Source organism: Strix aluco, chromosome 2 (assembly GCF_031877795.1).
Source record: "Strix aluco isolate bStrAlu1 chromosome 2, bStrAlu1.hap1, whole genome shotgun sequence".
Classification (NCBI taxonomy): Eukaryota; Metazoa; Chordata; class Aves; order Strigiformes; family Strigidae; genus Strix; species Strix aluco.
In genome coordinates, this window is record NC_133932.1 from 137,214,631 (window position 1) to 137,231,986 (window position 17,356).

Sequence of the window (17,356 nt, forward strand, 5' to 3'; positions counted from 1 at the left end):
TCTGATTTAATCCGTCACTCGGTGCACGATCCAAACAGTCTCCAGAGGGGCTCAGCCCAGAATACAAAGGGAATGTGCGCTCAGGGCCGGGGTGGTGGGGCTGCACGGGGGCTGCGACTGCCGGGATGCTCGCGCCGAGCTCACCGCAGCACCGACAGCTCGAGATCTCGACCGCAGAGGGGAGAACCCCCTCCTCTACTGTTCCCACGGGATGTATCCGAGCCCTGCCGCTTTCTTTGCTGCTGCAGGAAGCAGGACAGGGGATGGTTGGACTGTGGGAAGGTGGATGGGGGTTAATTAACCCATCCTAACAGGGCATCTCCGAGAGTGCCGGGCTCCTCCCAGTGCTCTGCCTGGGGACGGCGATGGTGGGAAGCTTGGCCGTGGCTGACCGACGCTCTTCCCCTCTGCGGGCGGAGATGTTTGTTTTCATCTTAACAAAATCCAAATGACATATTCCATCTCGTAACGTGTCAGAAGGAAACAGGGAGGTCATTCCTGCGATCCCAGGAGCTAACGGCAGCCTGGGTGCCACAACTGCTTCATGCAAATGAACAGCTAAAAGGTTTATGGTGGCGTTGCCAGGGCACTCTCATAAATGATTATACTCGGAATCTCGTTAGGTCTCATTTGGCTTTTCACTTGAAGATGCAGAGGCACCGCGGTGAAGCAGTGTGTGCTTCTTAGGGAGCAACAGCCTCTCCTGGCTGAGGTTATAAACCAAAGCAGGGCATTTTTTTGAACATTATATAGATATTTTTATATATAAAAGATAAACATATATTTTTTGTTTGGTGATCTCATATCCTAAATATCCTGCCAGAGGTCAAACACCTCTCCTCTACAGATAGTGTTTGCCAGGCAGTGGTCACTTAGAGGTGGGGTGTTCAAAAACACCATCTCCAGTGCTGATTTTCTAAAGTTTTTGGATTGAAGTAGCCTGTTAGGACTCTTCCTGAAGTTGGATAAGGAGGGAGGAAGGAAAAGTGTCGTTTATTTTTTAGTGTAGAGATTTTGAATGAAGGGCAGTGCAGAAAATCTGCTTTTTAATTATAAAATTACCAACTGTGACCACGCTGAGTGGCTGTGATGTTGAAATCAGTTGGCGTTTCAGAACTGAAGGGAAATGGGTGAGCAGGAGTATCATCCTGCCCTGGTCTGAAGGAAATGGGGTTCCTTTTGGATGAGACAGGATCCTTTATGAGTCCCGTGTTTCCAGGGGTGTTCCACCGAGGCGAGCTGCCTGCAAGTCAGGTCAGACTTTGCGAGGAAGCAGCTTTGGCTGAGTTTGAGGTTCATCTTCTTCCCCGTCCCTGAGCTACCGACAGCGGGGCTGGACGAGCGGTTCTTCGGGGGTGCCGTAGACCCTGGACGGAGGAGAGCGATCCCACGGTGGGGACAGACCCGGAGACATCACCCCGTGGTACCCTGAGCCCGGGCGGTCTGAGAAGCACCGCGGAATGAATTGATTTGATAAATGGACATTTATTACGCTCACAAATTGGCTGAAACCAATTTTGGTCACATCAAGCCCTGATAACTGCTAGGGTATTGATTTGTGTAAAGTAATACAGTGAATTTATCAGTTCAATAGCAAGCTGAAGGGCCTCTCAGAGACACAGCGCTACAGTTACGCTGTTACAGATGTACAAAATAAAGTGAGAGCGCTGCAGCGACGCTGGAAATGGCTCCAAAGAAGAAGGCCCAGGCGTCATCATCAGCCTCTTCACTCGGACATTGGGTCTGAATGCCTTAATGAAATTTCAGCAAAGCAGCGTGACATACCTCCTTTTATTTATTTATTTCTGCCCCCCCGACACACACACACACAGTTACAGGAGGAAGGGGACAACTTCCCAGCCTGGATTTCTTGTCTGGCAATCACAAAGAGCCGTCGACGTGGCCGGCAGCTGCGTTGAGGGGACAAACGCTGAGGAGAGGAGCTTCCCCAGCCGAGTTTTTCATCCTTCGGACTGACGTCCTGCTCTGTCCTAGGCCAGATCTTTGTTCCTCTTCCCGAAGCTGAACCACGCTGTGGCCAACCTGGGAGAAGCCTCCTACCGCCGTGGCTACCAGACCTGGGGGTGCGGTGGCCCCTTTCTGGTGACAGCCGACATTTTTTAGGTTTTTCAAACCTCGGGAGCGCAGAGGCTGGGCTGTGTGCTAGAATATCTCTCATTTTAAGGCTGCTTGTAGAAAAGGTTTTACACCCCGTCGCTCTGTTGATCTAACGCTGATCAACACCTTCCAGCCAGCGTCTCCCACTGAATCCCAAGCACTAACTTTATGGTAGTTCTTTATGGGGTGCTTTATATCCCTGGAGTTGCTACGAGTGAGACGAGTGTTTACCCATAAAATCTGGTATCCTGCTGCAGAGGGGAGGGAAAAAAGACCGTACTTAACCTCGCTGCCTTCGGACCATTGAACGTGCTGACCCCTGCAAGTGGTCACTCCATGCCCTGAAGCAAAAGTTTATTACCTTTATTATCTTAGCCGAGATAGCGGCAGAAATTGTCGGCGGTCGTGTTATTCCCCATCAATTTTTATAAAATATATCCACCCCGGGTGTTTGACCTCAGGTTTGCTGCAGAAGGAGCACGTGCGGCACTGGGAAGGGCACGCGGTGGGGCGGCCGCAGCGCGCCTGGGCTCGCACAGACCCTCCTCTGCACCTCATGGCAAGGGCACAGCCGTTTCCTCTTCCTCCTCCTCCCCCTCCTCCTCCACCTCCTCCTCCTCCTCCTCCTCCTCCTCCTCCTCCTCCTCCTCCTCCTCCTCCTCCTCCTCCAGCGGCTGTTTTGGGGGGGTGGTGTGGCGCAGGAGTGGCTGGAGGGCAGGACTGGATGCTGGCCGAGCTTTGCCCGTGATTTCCAAAAACCACATTGCCCAGCACAGCCTGAGACACCCAGGCAGGGAGGGACCGAGCCGGACACAGGCCAGTCCTGCAGCCTGGCTCTACGCCCGAGCTAATTAAGCCTTGATAAGAGTCAGGCCTCATTAGCGTGGCTGAGGCACTGGCTGATGCATCTCAATTGCATCCAAGCATGAACCAGCAAGTCCTCGTTTGGCGCTGGGGCTCCAATTCCCACTAACTTCCCCATCCCTGTGCTCAGTCCCGTTTCGCTGGGTGGATGTGCCCTGAACTTTGAGGTTAAATTGGGCTTTTTTGGCTGTTAGCACAGCGATGCCAACCTTCACCTTCAGACTGAGCTACCACCACCGTTCAGGAGGACCCACCTCTCCCCTGTGGAGTCCGCAGGGATTAGGGCTTCAGTCACACTCGTCTTTGCAAGTCGCCGCAATGGTTAATCACCCTCATTATTAAAAAACGTTCTGCCTTATTTCTAGTTTAAATTCATCCAGCTCCAGCCCCTGGAGCATGTTCATTTTGTCTGCTAGATGAGCGAGTTGTGTGCTTTCTTGTGGAGATGCTTAATGACTGTGGTCAAGTCAATCCTCAAACCTCTCATTGTTAACCTCAGTAGATTGATTTTTTCATACAGTTTTCAGGCTCACTTGAGGCTTTGCACTTGTTTTCTTAATCCTCACCGGGTCTATCGGCCTCCACCCTCCCTGGGTCTCCTCAAATACAGACCCGGGCTCGGAGGAGCAACTCCAAGAGCCTTGTGACAGCTTCATGTGAGGCTCCTCAGTGCAGCTGCTGGAATATTTCGCTTGAGCTTAACATGTCTTATGAGGAGCGGCTGAGGGAACTGGGGGGGTTTAGTGTGGAGAAGAGGAGGCTGAGGGGAGACCTCATGGCCCTCTACAACTCCCTGAAAGGAGGGTGCAGAGAGGGGGGATGAGTCTCTTGAGCCAAGGACCCAGCGGCAGGCCAAGAGGGAATGGCCTCAAGCTGCGCCAGGGCAGGGTCAGACTGGCTCTTAGGAAGGATTTCTTTGCAGAAGGGGTTGTTGGGCGTTGGAATGGGCTGCCCAGGGCAGGGGGGGAGTCCCCATCCCTGGAGGGGTTGAAGAGTCGGGCTGACCCAGCACTGAGGGATCTGGTGGAGTTGGGAACGGTCAGTGTGAGGTTCATGGTTGGACTGGAGGAGCTTCAAGGGCTTTTCCAACTTGGATGATTCTGGGATTCTGTGAGCTGCTGCTATTTAACATCTCCCCACCACGTCTCCTGCTGGCAGAGACAGCATTTCCCTGTCAGTCTGCTGGCTACAATATTCAGCTTCTTTTTACATGCAAAATGGAAATATTTATTAAATATTTCCCGTGTTGGTTTACTCTCCCTGTTCCTGCAGGAAGACCTCTTCACATGCCATGGCTAGAATGCCTTTTCTTAGGGGTCTTTTACTTCCCCATAGAGTTTTGTGGACTGACTTTCTTTTTGAGGTTGAATTTCAGAATTCCCCATTTTTAAAGGTTCCTGTCAATCTCTCCTGCCAGCTCCGGGCAGAAAATAAATCCACAGCTCCCCACGGTGCCGGCCAGTGCTGTGAGCCCAGGGCTGAGGGACAAGGACAGAGACTCAGTCCCAGTCTGCGGAAAGAGAGGAGATGTGGTTTGGGGGTGGCAGTCACAAAAAGAGACGCCGTTTTATTCCTGCCTTTGCTGTGGACCCCACTGAAAGCTTTGCAGTGCCACTCATGGAGCAGCATTTCCAGAGCTTTATTTCCAAAGCGCGGTCAAGCTGCCGATCTCTGAGTGATTTCCCTGTTCTTCATTCTATCTCCGATGCTGCGATTTTCCTCTGCTGCCTTAAAAATAACATAGGGTATCATTCTTGGGCATCTTGCCCGTTTCACACCCTTTTTTATCAAAAATAACGGGCCGCACCTTCGGGCTCGCCGATGTCTGGCAGCTGCCATGCGCCGTTCGAAAAACACGCTTGAAAAACACCTTGTTTGGTGCAGCCTCGCCCTTGTTTGTAACAGCGGGTGGTTTTGGTTTAGGTTGTTTCTAACAAAATAACATAAAACGTTTTACAGCATGTGCCAACCCGTATGGCAGGAATAAGTCTTTTTTAGGAGCTGTAATGCAGAGTGAGTTTAAACAATGCAGATAAATCAGGAAGACTGAGATGGGAGCCTGTCTCGAACGAGGAGCTGGAAATTCAGTATATTGCAGCACCTCTGTGGTTGCCTCCCGGTGATCTGGTGAGCTCTGTGCTCTGCTCTGCAGCCTCCCACCACGTCATTTTGCTACAGCCAGCTGCCAAATCCTGTCCAAGCCATGATCCGCAGAGTTTCATGTGCCGTGGTCCCTTCCTGGCTCCAGCTCAGTCTGAGTCCGTAGCCGGTGCCTGGTGGGAAGCAGCACACAGTGGTGCATCCAGAGGGCTGGGGGAGAATCTTAGACTGGTTTGGGTTGGATGGAGCTTAAAGCCCATCCAGTGCCACCCCCCTGCCATGGGCAGGGCCACCTTCCACTAGCCCAGGTTGCCCAAAGCCCCGTCCAACCTGGCCTTGAACCCTTCCAGGGAGGGGGCAGCCACAGCTTCTCTGGGCAACCTGTGCCAGGGCCTCACCACCCTCACAGGGAACAATTTCTTCCTTAGATCTCATCTAAATCTCCCCTCTGTCAGTTTAAACCCGTTCCCCCTCATCCTATCCCTCCCCCCTGATGACGAGTCCCTCCCCCCTTTCCTGTAGCCCCTTTCAGTCCTGGGAGGCCGCTCTAAGGTCTCCCCGGAGCCTTCTCTTCTCCAGCTGAACCCCCCAACTCTCTCAGCCTGTCCTCACAGGGGGGTGCTCCAGCCCCCCGAGCATCTCTGTGGCCTCCTCTGGCCCCGCTCGAGAAGGTCCGTGTCCTTCTGCTGTTGGTGCCCCCAGAGCTGGACCCAGCACTGCAGGGGGGTCTCTCGAGAGCGGAGCAGAATCCCCTCCCTCGAACCATCATCCTTACAAACATCCTGAAATAAGAGTTCATTAGTTCATCCCTTACAATATCTGGGTGAGATCTGAAGCCCCTGCAGATGAAAATTCAGAGCAGAGCCCACAAAATGCCTCCTCCTCTCCCTGCCCCCTTTAGCCACTGCCTGAACTGAAGTGGATTAGCCACCCTACCCACCTGCACCAGTATTTCACATTTACTGGTGGTCACTTCAAAAGGTTTCAGGGTGCACTTCAAAAGGTTTTCCGTAGGCTGTGCTCAGCCAGGGCTTTGCTCCAAGCTTCGTGGCACTTGCTTAGACTCCAGGGGAGGCTGGAAGTGAGATCTACACCACGGCAGGCACAGGAGGTCCCCAGAGCTGAAGATGACTGGGGTATCTAATCACGGGGTCTCTAATATTAAAATGCTAAGAATCATTTCTTTAACCAAACGGCCCAGCAGCAGCGGACCCTTGGTCTGAACCAGGGCAGTTACTTCTGTGCTCCGCAGGCCAGATCCTGCCTGCAGGTGACTTTGATCCTCTCAGCCTCAAAAGCCGTTCCTTATCTTCCAGATAAGCCTAGTGCAGTGATGCTACTGGTTTGTACTGGTTTGGTGAAGGTGCTCACAGCACCTGAGGCTGTTCCATGGGGCTGAGTCGCACCTTGGGTGGCTGTGGACACCCATGGGGGGTAGGAGGCACCACCAGGTCCGTGCCTGTCCTGAGGGAGGGGTGTGCTGTTCAGATGAGGAGTTCGGGAGGTGATGGGGTGTTGTGGTTTCCAAACCCTCCTTGCCTTTTGTAAAATTTTCCACTGTATCTTAACCAGGATGCCCTTGGACGCTGCTGTCCAGAGAGGCATGGAGACAGCCGACTCTCCTTCCACAGTCCTTCTGGACTTGCCCCAGTTCGGAGCCGGTGTGACCTTCAGCCACCTCCCTCTTGCCATCCGCGTGCAAGAAATAACACATAAACCCCTTCAAACCCGCTTTTTTTTTTGGCAGAAAGCTTACACTGGCGAGCTGGCGACGTGGCGTGCCTCTCGCATCCTCCCCTCGCCAGCCCCCGTCGCTCCGTCCATCCGTCCGTCCATCCATCCATCCCTGTCCCCCCCTCTCCCTGCCGTCTCCTTGGCAACGCTGAGTGCACATCCTGGAAAACTTTATCCGAAATCTGCTCTGGGCAGCTTTCCAAATCCATGCTAACCTGATTAGGTGTCTCTGGGGCCTTGGCTGGCTAATCAAATTAGATAGCACTAATGGTAGTGAGGACTTTGAGTGGGTAGAGAGCAGTAAAACACAGTGTATACTTAGTGATAATTATACTTGCTTTTGTGTCATTGATTTATATGCCTCCCCCCCCACCCCCTGCCCCCTTTTTGTTTTCGTTGTCTTTAAATGCAGCTATTCGGAGGAAGGAAAATGGCTGGTATGATGAGGAGCACCCGCTGGTCTTTCTTTTCTTGGGATCATCTGGAATAGGTAACGCCTGGGTTTTGGAGAGCGGGACCAAGAGCCCAGTGGAGAGGCTGGGCTGGGCGAGGGGGCTGCGGCAGGGCCGCTCCTGGGGCTCATTTTTCACAGGTTCTGCAGAAAATCCCAGTTAAAGGCGCTGTCGTCCTTCCTTCCACCCGCTCACCCAGTCCCTCCTCCCGCGGGGCCGGTGCTGGGGCACCAGCAGCCTCACACGGAATTATCCCCAGGGGCCCTCCGACACTCAAGAAGGGGCAGTTTTCCCAAAAAGTGTTATTTTCACAGCCCGCTGTAGGAATGCCTCCGTGGGTGGGGTGATAGGAGAAATTTGCTGCTTGCAAACCAAATCTCTGCTCATCCCGCTCCTGTGGGCCAGGATTGCTTTGTATTGACAGGATTTTATTGACACCGATAATATTTGTCCCCGAGCACAATAAAATGCAACACGACAGCTGATCAGTTCACAAAATGGACAAAATGACTTCTAGTCAGGGGAAAAAAAACAAACAAAACAAACAGCTTTAAAGTAACCGAACTGTGACATTTGAAACAACCTCGGTGCTTTTCCTGCGTCCGCTGGCCCCCGTGGTCCTTGGGAAGGTGCCGGGGCTGGGGGGGTTACGGCGACGGGACACACACATGGTTGCTGCCGGCCCAAGCTCCTGCCTCAGAGCGGTGGCAGGCCCAGTGTTAACCCAAAATGAGTTGCTAGAAAGCTGTATAAAATCAGTTTTCAAGACTTCATTGCAGGTCTGAGGGCTCAGCAGTGTAAATTGTCAGCTCTCCAACTCCCGTGTATTTCCGTGGGGTTTGGGTTTTTTTTCCTTCTTTTACTGCCATAAAAAGGAATATTGAAATCAGAAAGCAAAGCAGCTGAGAACTTTATTGTCTCAAATGGATATTTTATGCGGGTCTTGATGTAACAGCAGTCTGAAAGCTCAGATATGTGTAATCTAAAATATCTGATGCGCCCTCACATTTCAGTAGATCCCCACAGCAAAGGTCCGTTCACACACACGTGTCTGTATGCGGTAGGTGTGAGCACACGTATATACCTGGATGCTCACGCCTGGGGGTCTACGATACGGCACCATACGACGTCAATGAGGCTTGAACTGAAATAAGATGCTAAATTTTGGCAGAGATTTCCCCTGCCACAGCAGCCTTCCCAGCACAGCCATGAATCCCCGTTTGTACAGCCCTTTTGGGGTGACCTAACGAAGTGATCCTGCAGATCTGAGCCACCCAATTTACCAAAAATCACCAAAATACAGCTGTGCTGGGATGGGGATGTGTCATTCTCCGGGAAGACTGCATTTTTTTTAGCTAGTTGGCTTTTCAAGACGCATTTTTTTTATTTAGAACAGTTGTTTATGCGCCTGCTCTCTGCCCTGACACACGTCAGAGTGTATTTTTCGGCGTGCAGTTAAATCTGAAATGGATGTCTGCGGCACACGGGCTTCAGTGTGTGAGGTGCTGGTGTTAACCCACTGAGCATCCTCTGCGCCCGCACCTCGCCCTCATCAACCATCCCAGGAACCAAAATCAGCCAAATTCTCCACCTGAGAAACCCAATAAACCCAGCAATGAGGTGCCAGTGGGTGGCAGCAGGGCAGAGGGGTTTGCTGGCTGAGCTGGGGACGTTTCCCCCCTCCCCGGGGTAGAACCTGCCTGTTTAATGAAGTTTTTCCCTGAACGGACAGGTTGGGAGGACAGGATCTGGCTTTTCGTGAGCTGGTGGGTGTGTGTGTCCAGGTCAGTGTGGATTTGCTCTATTACTGATCATTCCTAATCCTGGAATTTTATGGCAGTCGCCTTATATAAATTAAAGAAAGCAAGATTATCCCATTTCCCTGAAATTCTTTAGAGAGTAAAAGACACTGCGCATGACACTGAGGGTATCGAGAGTCAATGTAGCAAAACTCGGATCTAACCACACCTTTTTGTGGCAAAAAAATAAAAGATCTGTCTACCCACTGTGTAAAAATGAACTATGAAAAACGAAGCAGCCGGCGCGGTGATGCCGCTCTCCCCTCAACCCTGTAACTGCCGCCCGGCTGTGCCCGGCCCCGCGCCCTTGGCGGGGTGTTACCCCAGGGCTCCGGCAGTGCCACCCTCTTCCCACGAGTGCATTTGCAGGAAAAAAACACGAGTTTTGGTTACAGGGGGTGCCAGCGCTAGCGCAGCTGACGGACAGACAGACGGTGGACAAAGCCTGGTTTAACGCGAGTCTGTTCTTCCTTGTCTTTGGAACAGGTAAAACCGAGCTGGCCAAGCAGACAGCCAAGTACATCCATAAGGATGTCAAAAAGGTAACGACGCCTCTTCCCTTCGCTTTTTGCTGTCCGGGTGCTTTTGATAACAGGGTGGGGTTGGTTTCTGGCTTTTCTAGGCTGGAAGTCCAGCTTACCGGTCAGCCCAGCTGCCTGGCAGCCCACTGAATTCATCCATAGAAGAGAAATGTGAGGGCTGTGCGTGCCGGGAAAGGGCTTCTGCTGCGTTAAAATGAACCCGTGAAAGTCCCCGTCCCAATATTTGAATTGTAAAAATCTAACTGGATTTAACAAGATCTTGTGTTCCCCGTTGGAGGGTGCCGGCATTTTGACATCCTGTGTTGTGAACGTATTTTGTGGCCTCTGTCACTAATAACCCTGTAAATTGTTAGAAGGATAAAACACTGAAAATCCATTTTCCGTGCCCAAAGTCTCACTGTACCCGTACGGACAGTGGAGGTGGCAGCACCACTTTCATGCGGGTTCTTAGTGCTGAAACGTTTGGGATCCAAACAGCAGAAGCTGTTTGTGTGGTTTAGTTTATTTTCCACTTGGCAGTTTTTAGAGAAGATGGGTTAGAATCCTGTCTAAGTGGTAATGACTTAGTAGGGGAATAGCTCAGGGCTGTCTGAGATTTTGATAAAAGCACCATGCATTTAAAGCCGGGCTCCCCGATTCACAGTTAAGCCTCTGCCTGCCTTTAGGACGAGCCTAGCTCGCACAGAGGACTGGGGAAGGTGCAGAGGCTAGAGCCGGGGATGAGGAAGAAACACCAGCAGAGCTGCCCCCTGCGCCGATGCCAGATGAATCCCTGCCCCCCCCACATCCTCCAGCCGAAAACGGACACGAGATAAAATGCCACGTGTAGAAAGAAGATCAAAAGTAAAACAACGCTATAAAAATGGCAGTTCTGGTTTCTTTTCCTCATCCTTCTATAATTGCCTTCCAGAAGCAATAAATCCCGGCTCCTGCCTCTCAAGCACCTTCATCCCCATCCAGGCACCTGGAACTGGTCAGTGCCCGGCCAGACATCAAATGGAGAAACCAGTTAAACACTGAATGCTGTCTTAATTCAATAGCATGCACAAATCAGAGTTTTATTGGCAATGAATCAGCTCGACCATCGGCGCTGTAATGAGCGGTGCGCGGCGGGGGGGTCATAAACCTCACCGGTGGTTTTGGGGGTGCAGCAGCTCGCAGGAACTGACGGATTAAGGAAGGAAAACCTGTAACTGTCCCATTTTCCTACTGCTAGAGAGGCTGCAAGGTCATGACAGCTGCTGACCCCCTTACCCAGCCTGCGGGGAGTGAGTGGAGACGGGAGGGCTGGGAGCAGGATCAGACCAAAGCAGAGCAGGTCCCGCAGAGCCCAGCCTAGGCGCAAGTTTTCACAGAATCCCAGAATCATCTGGGTTGGAAAAGACCTTGAAGATCATGAGTCCAACCATTAACCTCACACTGACCGATATTTTTAGCAATAATCACACCTCGGATTAACCTCATTGGCTATGATACTGCCACTGCGCAAAGCTTGTGCCAGGGATGCTCTTCGCGTGCCAGGATCAGGCCCCAGCTTTCTACACCTCGCTCTGCCCTGATATTTTAATATTTCACAGGGAAAAGCAGATGTTTTGAATTGAAATCTGCCCCAAAGTGTCCTGAACTCTCACCACCCAGGTTTCGCGGAGAGCAGCACCCCGGGCAGACTCTCCTGCTTTCCTCCCTCCCCTGGGAGATCGTGGCAGCACCATCTTAGTTTGGTGCAGAGAAGGTTCTGGGCTCCCTGTGCACTGCCAAACATCCTGGCCGTTAACTCTGAAGCTGAATATTTAAGCCCAGGCTGGACGGGGCTCTGAGCAACCCGATGGAGTTCGGGGGGGTTGGATTAGATGACGTTGAGAAGTCCCTTGGCCCCAAACCCTCCTGTCACTCTGTGGTCCCTCATGACATACCCCTCCCTTTGCTCTTCCCAGCAAATAATTATTTTGCCTGGGTCTCTGGCTGCTGTTGGAGGAGGATATTTGCGTTGGCACATTTACAACCAGGCTCTGAGGGTCTGTAGCAGCACGGGGTCACTGCCTGATCCTGCCTGGGAAGAGCCGGGCTTAGCGGAGCAGGAGGTGCCGGCTCCGATGGGTGGGGAGCTGCTGTGTCCGGCTGGAAGTGCCTGCGCTGATGCTGGGAAAGGTCAAGCTTGTCCTCAGTCACCTGGGGCTAGATGATCACTGTAGGTCCTTTCCAACTGAAATTAGTCTAGTCTAGTCTAGTCTAGTCTAGTCTCACGCCTCTAGGAGCTAGGTTACAGCTGCAAGCCCAGGAAATTCCGCGCCTGCAGTGAATCATTGGCTCCTCAAATGCAAAAAGGGAGCTTGGGTAGTAGCTGTAAATTCTCTAACAATATTACCTATTGAAGGTGATCGCCCACAAACCTGGTTTACCTCAGCTTTATGATTCTGATTTTTTTATTTTTGTAGAGAGGCGTTGCGTTCTTCTTGTGATTTATTTCTAAAAAGCCCAACCGCAAGAATAACCGTTTTATTTAGCAAATTGCGAGTTGCTGTTTCAGTCCCATCTGTATCGCTCCGGCTCTAGCGAGGAGCTGAGCGGCCGGGGGCTGTGAACTGGCCGTGGGAACAGTTCCTGGCTCTCTTGGAGAAGCTGCCATCATCTTCCTCTTCCTCAGAATAACCCTCAGCATTTCACGGTGGATCTGGCCACTCGGGAACCACAAAAACCACGTGCAGCCACCTGCCTGGTTCTGGAGGAGCTGTAATGAAACTTGGAGAACGTTCATCGAAAATCACATTAAGTATTTCTTTCTCTTGCAGGGATTCATCAGACTGGACATGTCAGAGTTCCAGGAGAGGCACGAGGTTAGTAAACGGGCTGTCTCTGCTTCCGAGAGCTTCGAGTTTAATTTGAACAAATCCTGTCGATGCCCTCGTGCCCCTGCGTTTGGGCCCTATCCTGGGCGGTGCTGAGCATCCCCCCGCTGCCGCTGAGTGTGACAGGCATCTCCTGCCTCGCCCTGGCAGTGGCATCCAGGACCTTCCCAAATCACTTCCACGTTTGCCAGAAAACGGGCAGTTTGGTGTGTCAGAGACACGGAGCAACAGCAGCTGCTCGGGGCCGTGCAGTAAATTGCAATAGGGGAAATACCAGCCAAAAAAAAGCAATTTTAACTCAAAAAAAAATGACGAATGGAGACCGAGGAGCAAGAAAAGCTTTAACAATTTATATCTGATGCTGTGGCTTCTGTACATGGTGTCAGCCCTTGGGGGAAGAGATTGTGCCTGAAAACCTGCAGTTTAGGCACAAGGCCAGGCAGGCAGAGCTCAGCCTAAAGCCCCGTCGCCCTCCTTCCCGCCGGCGCGTTGCTGAATCCGGTGCTGGCTCCCCGCCTCGGCACACCTCCCACAGGGGAAGGGGGGAATCCAGCAGAATGGGGGGAGTCCAGCAAAAAGGGAAATCCAGCAGAAAGGGGGGAATCCAGCAAAAAGGGGAGAATCCAGCAGAAGACAGGACTGTGGTGCAGAGCCCCCCTCTCCCACCACACCTCCTGGTGCCCCAGGAGAGGTGGGACATCGCACCAAGGTCACCGCCAGGGCTTGGGGGGAGCCCTAAATCCCTTTGGGGGGGGGGGGTCTGTCTCCCCACTGACCGTACAGAAAGCAATGAGGTCCTAGCTGAGACAGGCTCATAATATTTTTCTTTGGATGGCTGTGAAGGGGTTTTGTATTTTTTATTGGTGAGGTGCACCCAAAATCCAGAAAGTGCAGGATGGGAAGTATCCCGTGAGGGATCTGAGGGTTGTCCCCATAAACATTGGTGCGTTGATTTATGGAATTTTATTTAGAAAGAGTGGTCAGAGAGTGGAATAGGTGCCCAGGGAGGGGGTGGAGTCCCCATCCCTGGGTGTGTTTAAGGGCCGTTTGGATGAGCTGTGGGGGGATGTGGGGTAGGGGAGAACTTTGTAGAGTCGGGCTGAGGGTTGGACTGGATGATCCCGAGGGGCTTTTCCAACCTGAAGGATTCTGTGATTCTGTGGAGACAGGGAGGGAGGAGGAGGAGGAGAACTCGCTTGCTGGGACCTGGGAAGATGATGTCTTGGAGGAGAGGAGGAGGAAGGTGCTGGTGAGGAGCTCAGAAGGCCCAGTCCAAGATGGGAGTACTGTTTTTTTGCATTTCTCGCTGCCAAGGGCAGGGGTCAGGCGTGCCAAGGGCTGTGCCAAGGCCTAATTCAGGTTTCAACCTGACACGAGGCAGTGGGAGCCTCAGCACCACCGTCAGGAACTGCAGGGCCCTCGAATGGCCGGGGCTAGAAAAGCCCCAGAAAATTTGTTATTTTGGCCAAAGCAGTGAGCTGAAGGAGTGTGAGAAGGGAAGATAGAGACATGCTTGCAGCTGGCCTGCTAGATCGGTTATGGTAGGACCTGACACCGTAGGAGTAGAAAATAGATAAAAATAAAGCCGTGGTGATGCTTCAGCACAAAGAAAGAGGAGTTAGGAGTAGCGGTTTAAATGTGAGATATAAAATACTGTGCCCTGACAAAGACAAGAGGCAAAGGGAAGGAATAAAGTAGAGAATTGCGGCGAGAGCAATATAAATTTTTCAAGCAAACAAGGATCAGGAGGTCAGCCCAGGAGACGGTGTCCTTTGAAGGAGCCTGGGGACCCTCTTGTAGCCCCAGGCGCAGCGAAACAAATGCAACGAATTAGCTGCCGTCGGCTAATTTCTGCTCGCTGGGAACCCCCCTCACCTCCGTTGTCGTGTCGTGGGAGTGGGCGGGGGCGGCGATGCTCGGGGAAGGGGATGGCAGCTGTCCCCGGGCAGCCGGGTCGTATCGCTCGGCAAAAAGGAGCCACTTGAGTGGGAGAGTCATGGAATCACAGGCTGGTTTGGGTTGGAAGGGACCGTAAAAATCATCTAATTCCACCCCCCTGCCATGCACCTTCCACTAGCCCAGGTTGCCCAAAGCCCCGTCCAACCTGGCCTTGAACCCTTCCAGGGAGGGGGCAGCCACAGCTTCTCTGGGCAACCTGTGCCAGGGCCTCCCCACCCTCACAGGGAACAATTTCTGCCTTAGATCTCATCTAAATCTCCCCTCTGTCAGTTTAAACCCGTTCCCCCTCATCCTATCCCTCCCCCCCGATGACGAGTCCCTCCCCCCTTTCCTGTAGCCCCTTTCAGTCCTGGGAGGCCGCTCTAAGGTCTCCCCGGAGCCTTCTCTTCTCCAGCTGAACCCCCCAACTCTCTCAGCCTGTCCTCACAGGGGGGTGCTCCAGCCCCCCGAGCATCTTGGTGGCCTCCTCTAGCCCTGCTCAAGCAGGTCCGTGTCCTGTACAAGTTCAGTGCTGGTCGGCTCTGGCTGTGGTGAAGCTGCCACGGCTCCTCTCCTCTGCCAGCCCCGAGAGGGGACACACCGGTGCGGCCGTGCCACGGCACACGCGGCTTTAGTCATTCCCCAGCACCAAGACCACGACAGACTCGCCCTTCACCTGTGCTCCTTCCTTGTCCTGGATTAAGGGGAGGAAATTTCTTTGTTTTATGAGGATTCGGGATTTTGCTCCAAGAATTCCTTCTGCTTCCCATACAGCCACCCGGCTGTTGACTCTCCATGTCCAGCATCCCAGAAAACCACACAGAATTAGCAAACTCACTGATAATTTTGTTCTTTTCAACTTTTGTGCACCTGAAGGGCTGTGACTTCGGACGCAGCCTCAGGCACGAGTTGCTTGAAAATGCTCCAAGCTGTACGTCAAAAATTACCTGTCACTTTTGCCAAAACATTTCTGTTGTCAGAAAGATTCTTCTGAACGATCTTGTAAATGTTTAAACCTCATTTAAAAAAAAATGTAGTGTCAAGAATTAATGAAGTTGGTTGTCGATACAGGAAAAGTATTTTCCTTGTGGCCTCTTCCCAAGCTTTGATTCTTTGCCAGAGCCACCTGCCACTCATAATCCTTTGAACTGTTGCTCTTAAAAAGGCTAAAGGAAATGAAAATAGGTCTTGGGCAGCTGGGACAGGTCGCTCAGACACTGTTTAGAAAAGCAAGAGTGGTGCCTTTTTGCCTGCCCGTGGCTGCTGCTGCAGATTCTGCTGGTTAAAGCACTGGGCGAGGTAATTACTCGGCAGCCACCAAGCTCCATTTTGCCAAATTGTTGCTTATTAAACTGATTTTGGGATACCTGGGGTGCGATAGATGTCACAAAGAATATAGAACTGGATTTGTCTGCGGCAAAGAGCCGTGGCTGCCTGCTGAGCTACCTGGGCTTCGTTCCTGGCATCCAGGGATCATCTCACACGTGTTCTTGTTGCTTCCTCCTAGGTCGCCAAGTTTATTGGCTCTCCCCCTGGCTACGTGGGCCACGAGGAGGGCGGGCAGCTCACCAAAAAGCTGAGGCAGTGTCCAAATGCTGTGGTGCTCTTCGACGAGGTTGACAAAGCCCACCCGGACGTCCTCACCATCATGCTGCAGCTGTTCGATGAGGTAAATCCACGTTTCGGGGTCAGAATCTGCACAGGGGCCCTTGGGAAGGTGACGGTGAGCGGTGCGAGGGACGACGGGCGCGGGAGATGTCCCGGAGTGGAGCTGAAATGCTCCAGATCGATAGTCCCTTGCAAAAAATGTGAGCCAGCCAGCCAGCCTCTTCGTTTTAACACTAGGAGACAGGATGATGCTGAGTTCTCCTGGTGGAATAAATGACATCTTTAGGCAAAGAAAAAGCTGGTGATGGGAGGGTTGGAAACTTGAGGAAGAAGCCTGGAAATTGGATTGTCCTGTGTCACCAGGAAGGTGGGACAGTGAAGGCTGTGTCATGAGGATACCGCTAAGGAAAAACAGCTCGGTGTGGGAGTGGGTGAGCTGCTGGTCCTCGGCAGAAAGCAGGAGTGAGGAGAGGAGGCAGGAGGGCGACAGCCCCGTTCCATGGGTGCCCTGCACCCACCTCCCACCTCCACCTCCATGGCATGGAGGAGCCAGCAGTGTGCCCAGGTGGCCAAGAAGGCCAGTGGCATCCTGGCTTGTATCAGCACTAGCGTGGCCAGCAGGGACAGGGAAGGGATCTTACCCCTGTGCTCGGCACTGGTGAGGCCGCCCCTCGATTCCTGGGTTCAGTTTTGGGCCCCTCACTCCAAAAAGGCCATTGAATGACTCGAGCGTGTCCAGAGAAGGGCAACGGAGCTGGTGCAGGGTCTGGAGCACAGGTGTGATGGGGAGTGGCTGAGGGAACTGGGGGGGTTTAGTGTGGAGAAGAGGAGGCTGAGGGGAGACCTCCTGGCCCTCTGCAACTCCCTGAGAGGAGGGTGCAGAGAGGGGGGAGGAGTCTCTTGAGCCAAGGACCCAGCGGCAGGCCAAGAGGGAATGGCCTCAAGCTGCGCCAGGGCAGGGTCAGACTGGCTCTTAGGAAGGATTTCTTTGCAGAAGGGGTTGTTGGGCGTTGGAATGGGCTGCCCAGGGCAGGGGGGGAGTCCCCATCCCTGGAGGGGTTGAAGAGTCGGGCTGACCCAGCGCTGAGGGATCTGGTGGAGTTGGGAACGGTCAGGGTGAGGTTCATGGTTGGACTGGAGGAGCTTCAAGGGCTTTTCCAACCTCGATGATTCTGGGATTCTGTGAAATCAGCTCCCAAGCCCCAGGGACGGGTCAGGGTGTTGCCAGAAGAGCAGGTAGCCTGGGGACTTCGTAGTCCACCAGTATCCTAATTGATTGTTAATTGCTGTTTTTTACTTCGGATTGGTTAATTTATGATTTTTCAAGGTGGCATGAGGTTTGTCTCACACCTTTC

The 17,356-nt window shown here is 52.7% G+C and overlaps 1 protein-coding gene and 1 non-coding gene across 2 annotated transcripts in view; one reads left to right on the forward strand and one right to left on the reverse strand.

Moving 5' to 3' along the window:
* Positions 1–17,356, forward strand: part of CLPB (ClpB family mitochondrial disaggregase) — a 96,977-nt gene that overhangs the window by 71,353 nt on the left and 8,268 nt on the right. Inside the window, exons 8-11 of the mRNA XM_074816588.1 lie at positions 7,229–7,306; positions 9,554–9,609; positions 12,399–12,443; positions 15,901–16,062. Coding sequence (XP_074672689.1) covers positions 7,229–7,306; positions 9,554–9,609; positions 12,399–12,443; positions 15,901–16,062 — 341 coding nt within the window. The remainder of the gene's footprint in view (positions 1–7,228; positions 7,307–9,553; positions 9,610–12,398; positions 12,444–15,900; positions 16,063–17,356) is intronic.
* On the reverse strand, positions 11,035–11,102 carry LOC141920371 (U4 spliceosomal RNA). The gene has a single exon (XR_012622314.1). It is a non-coding gene; the product is annotated as a U4 spliceosomal RNA (small nuclear RNA).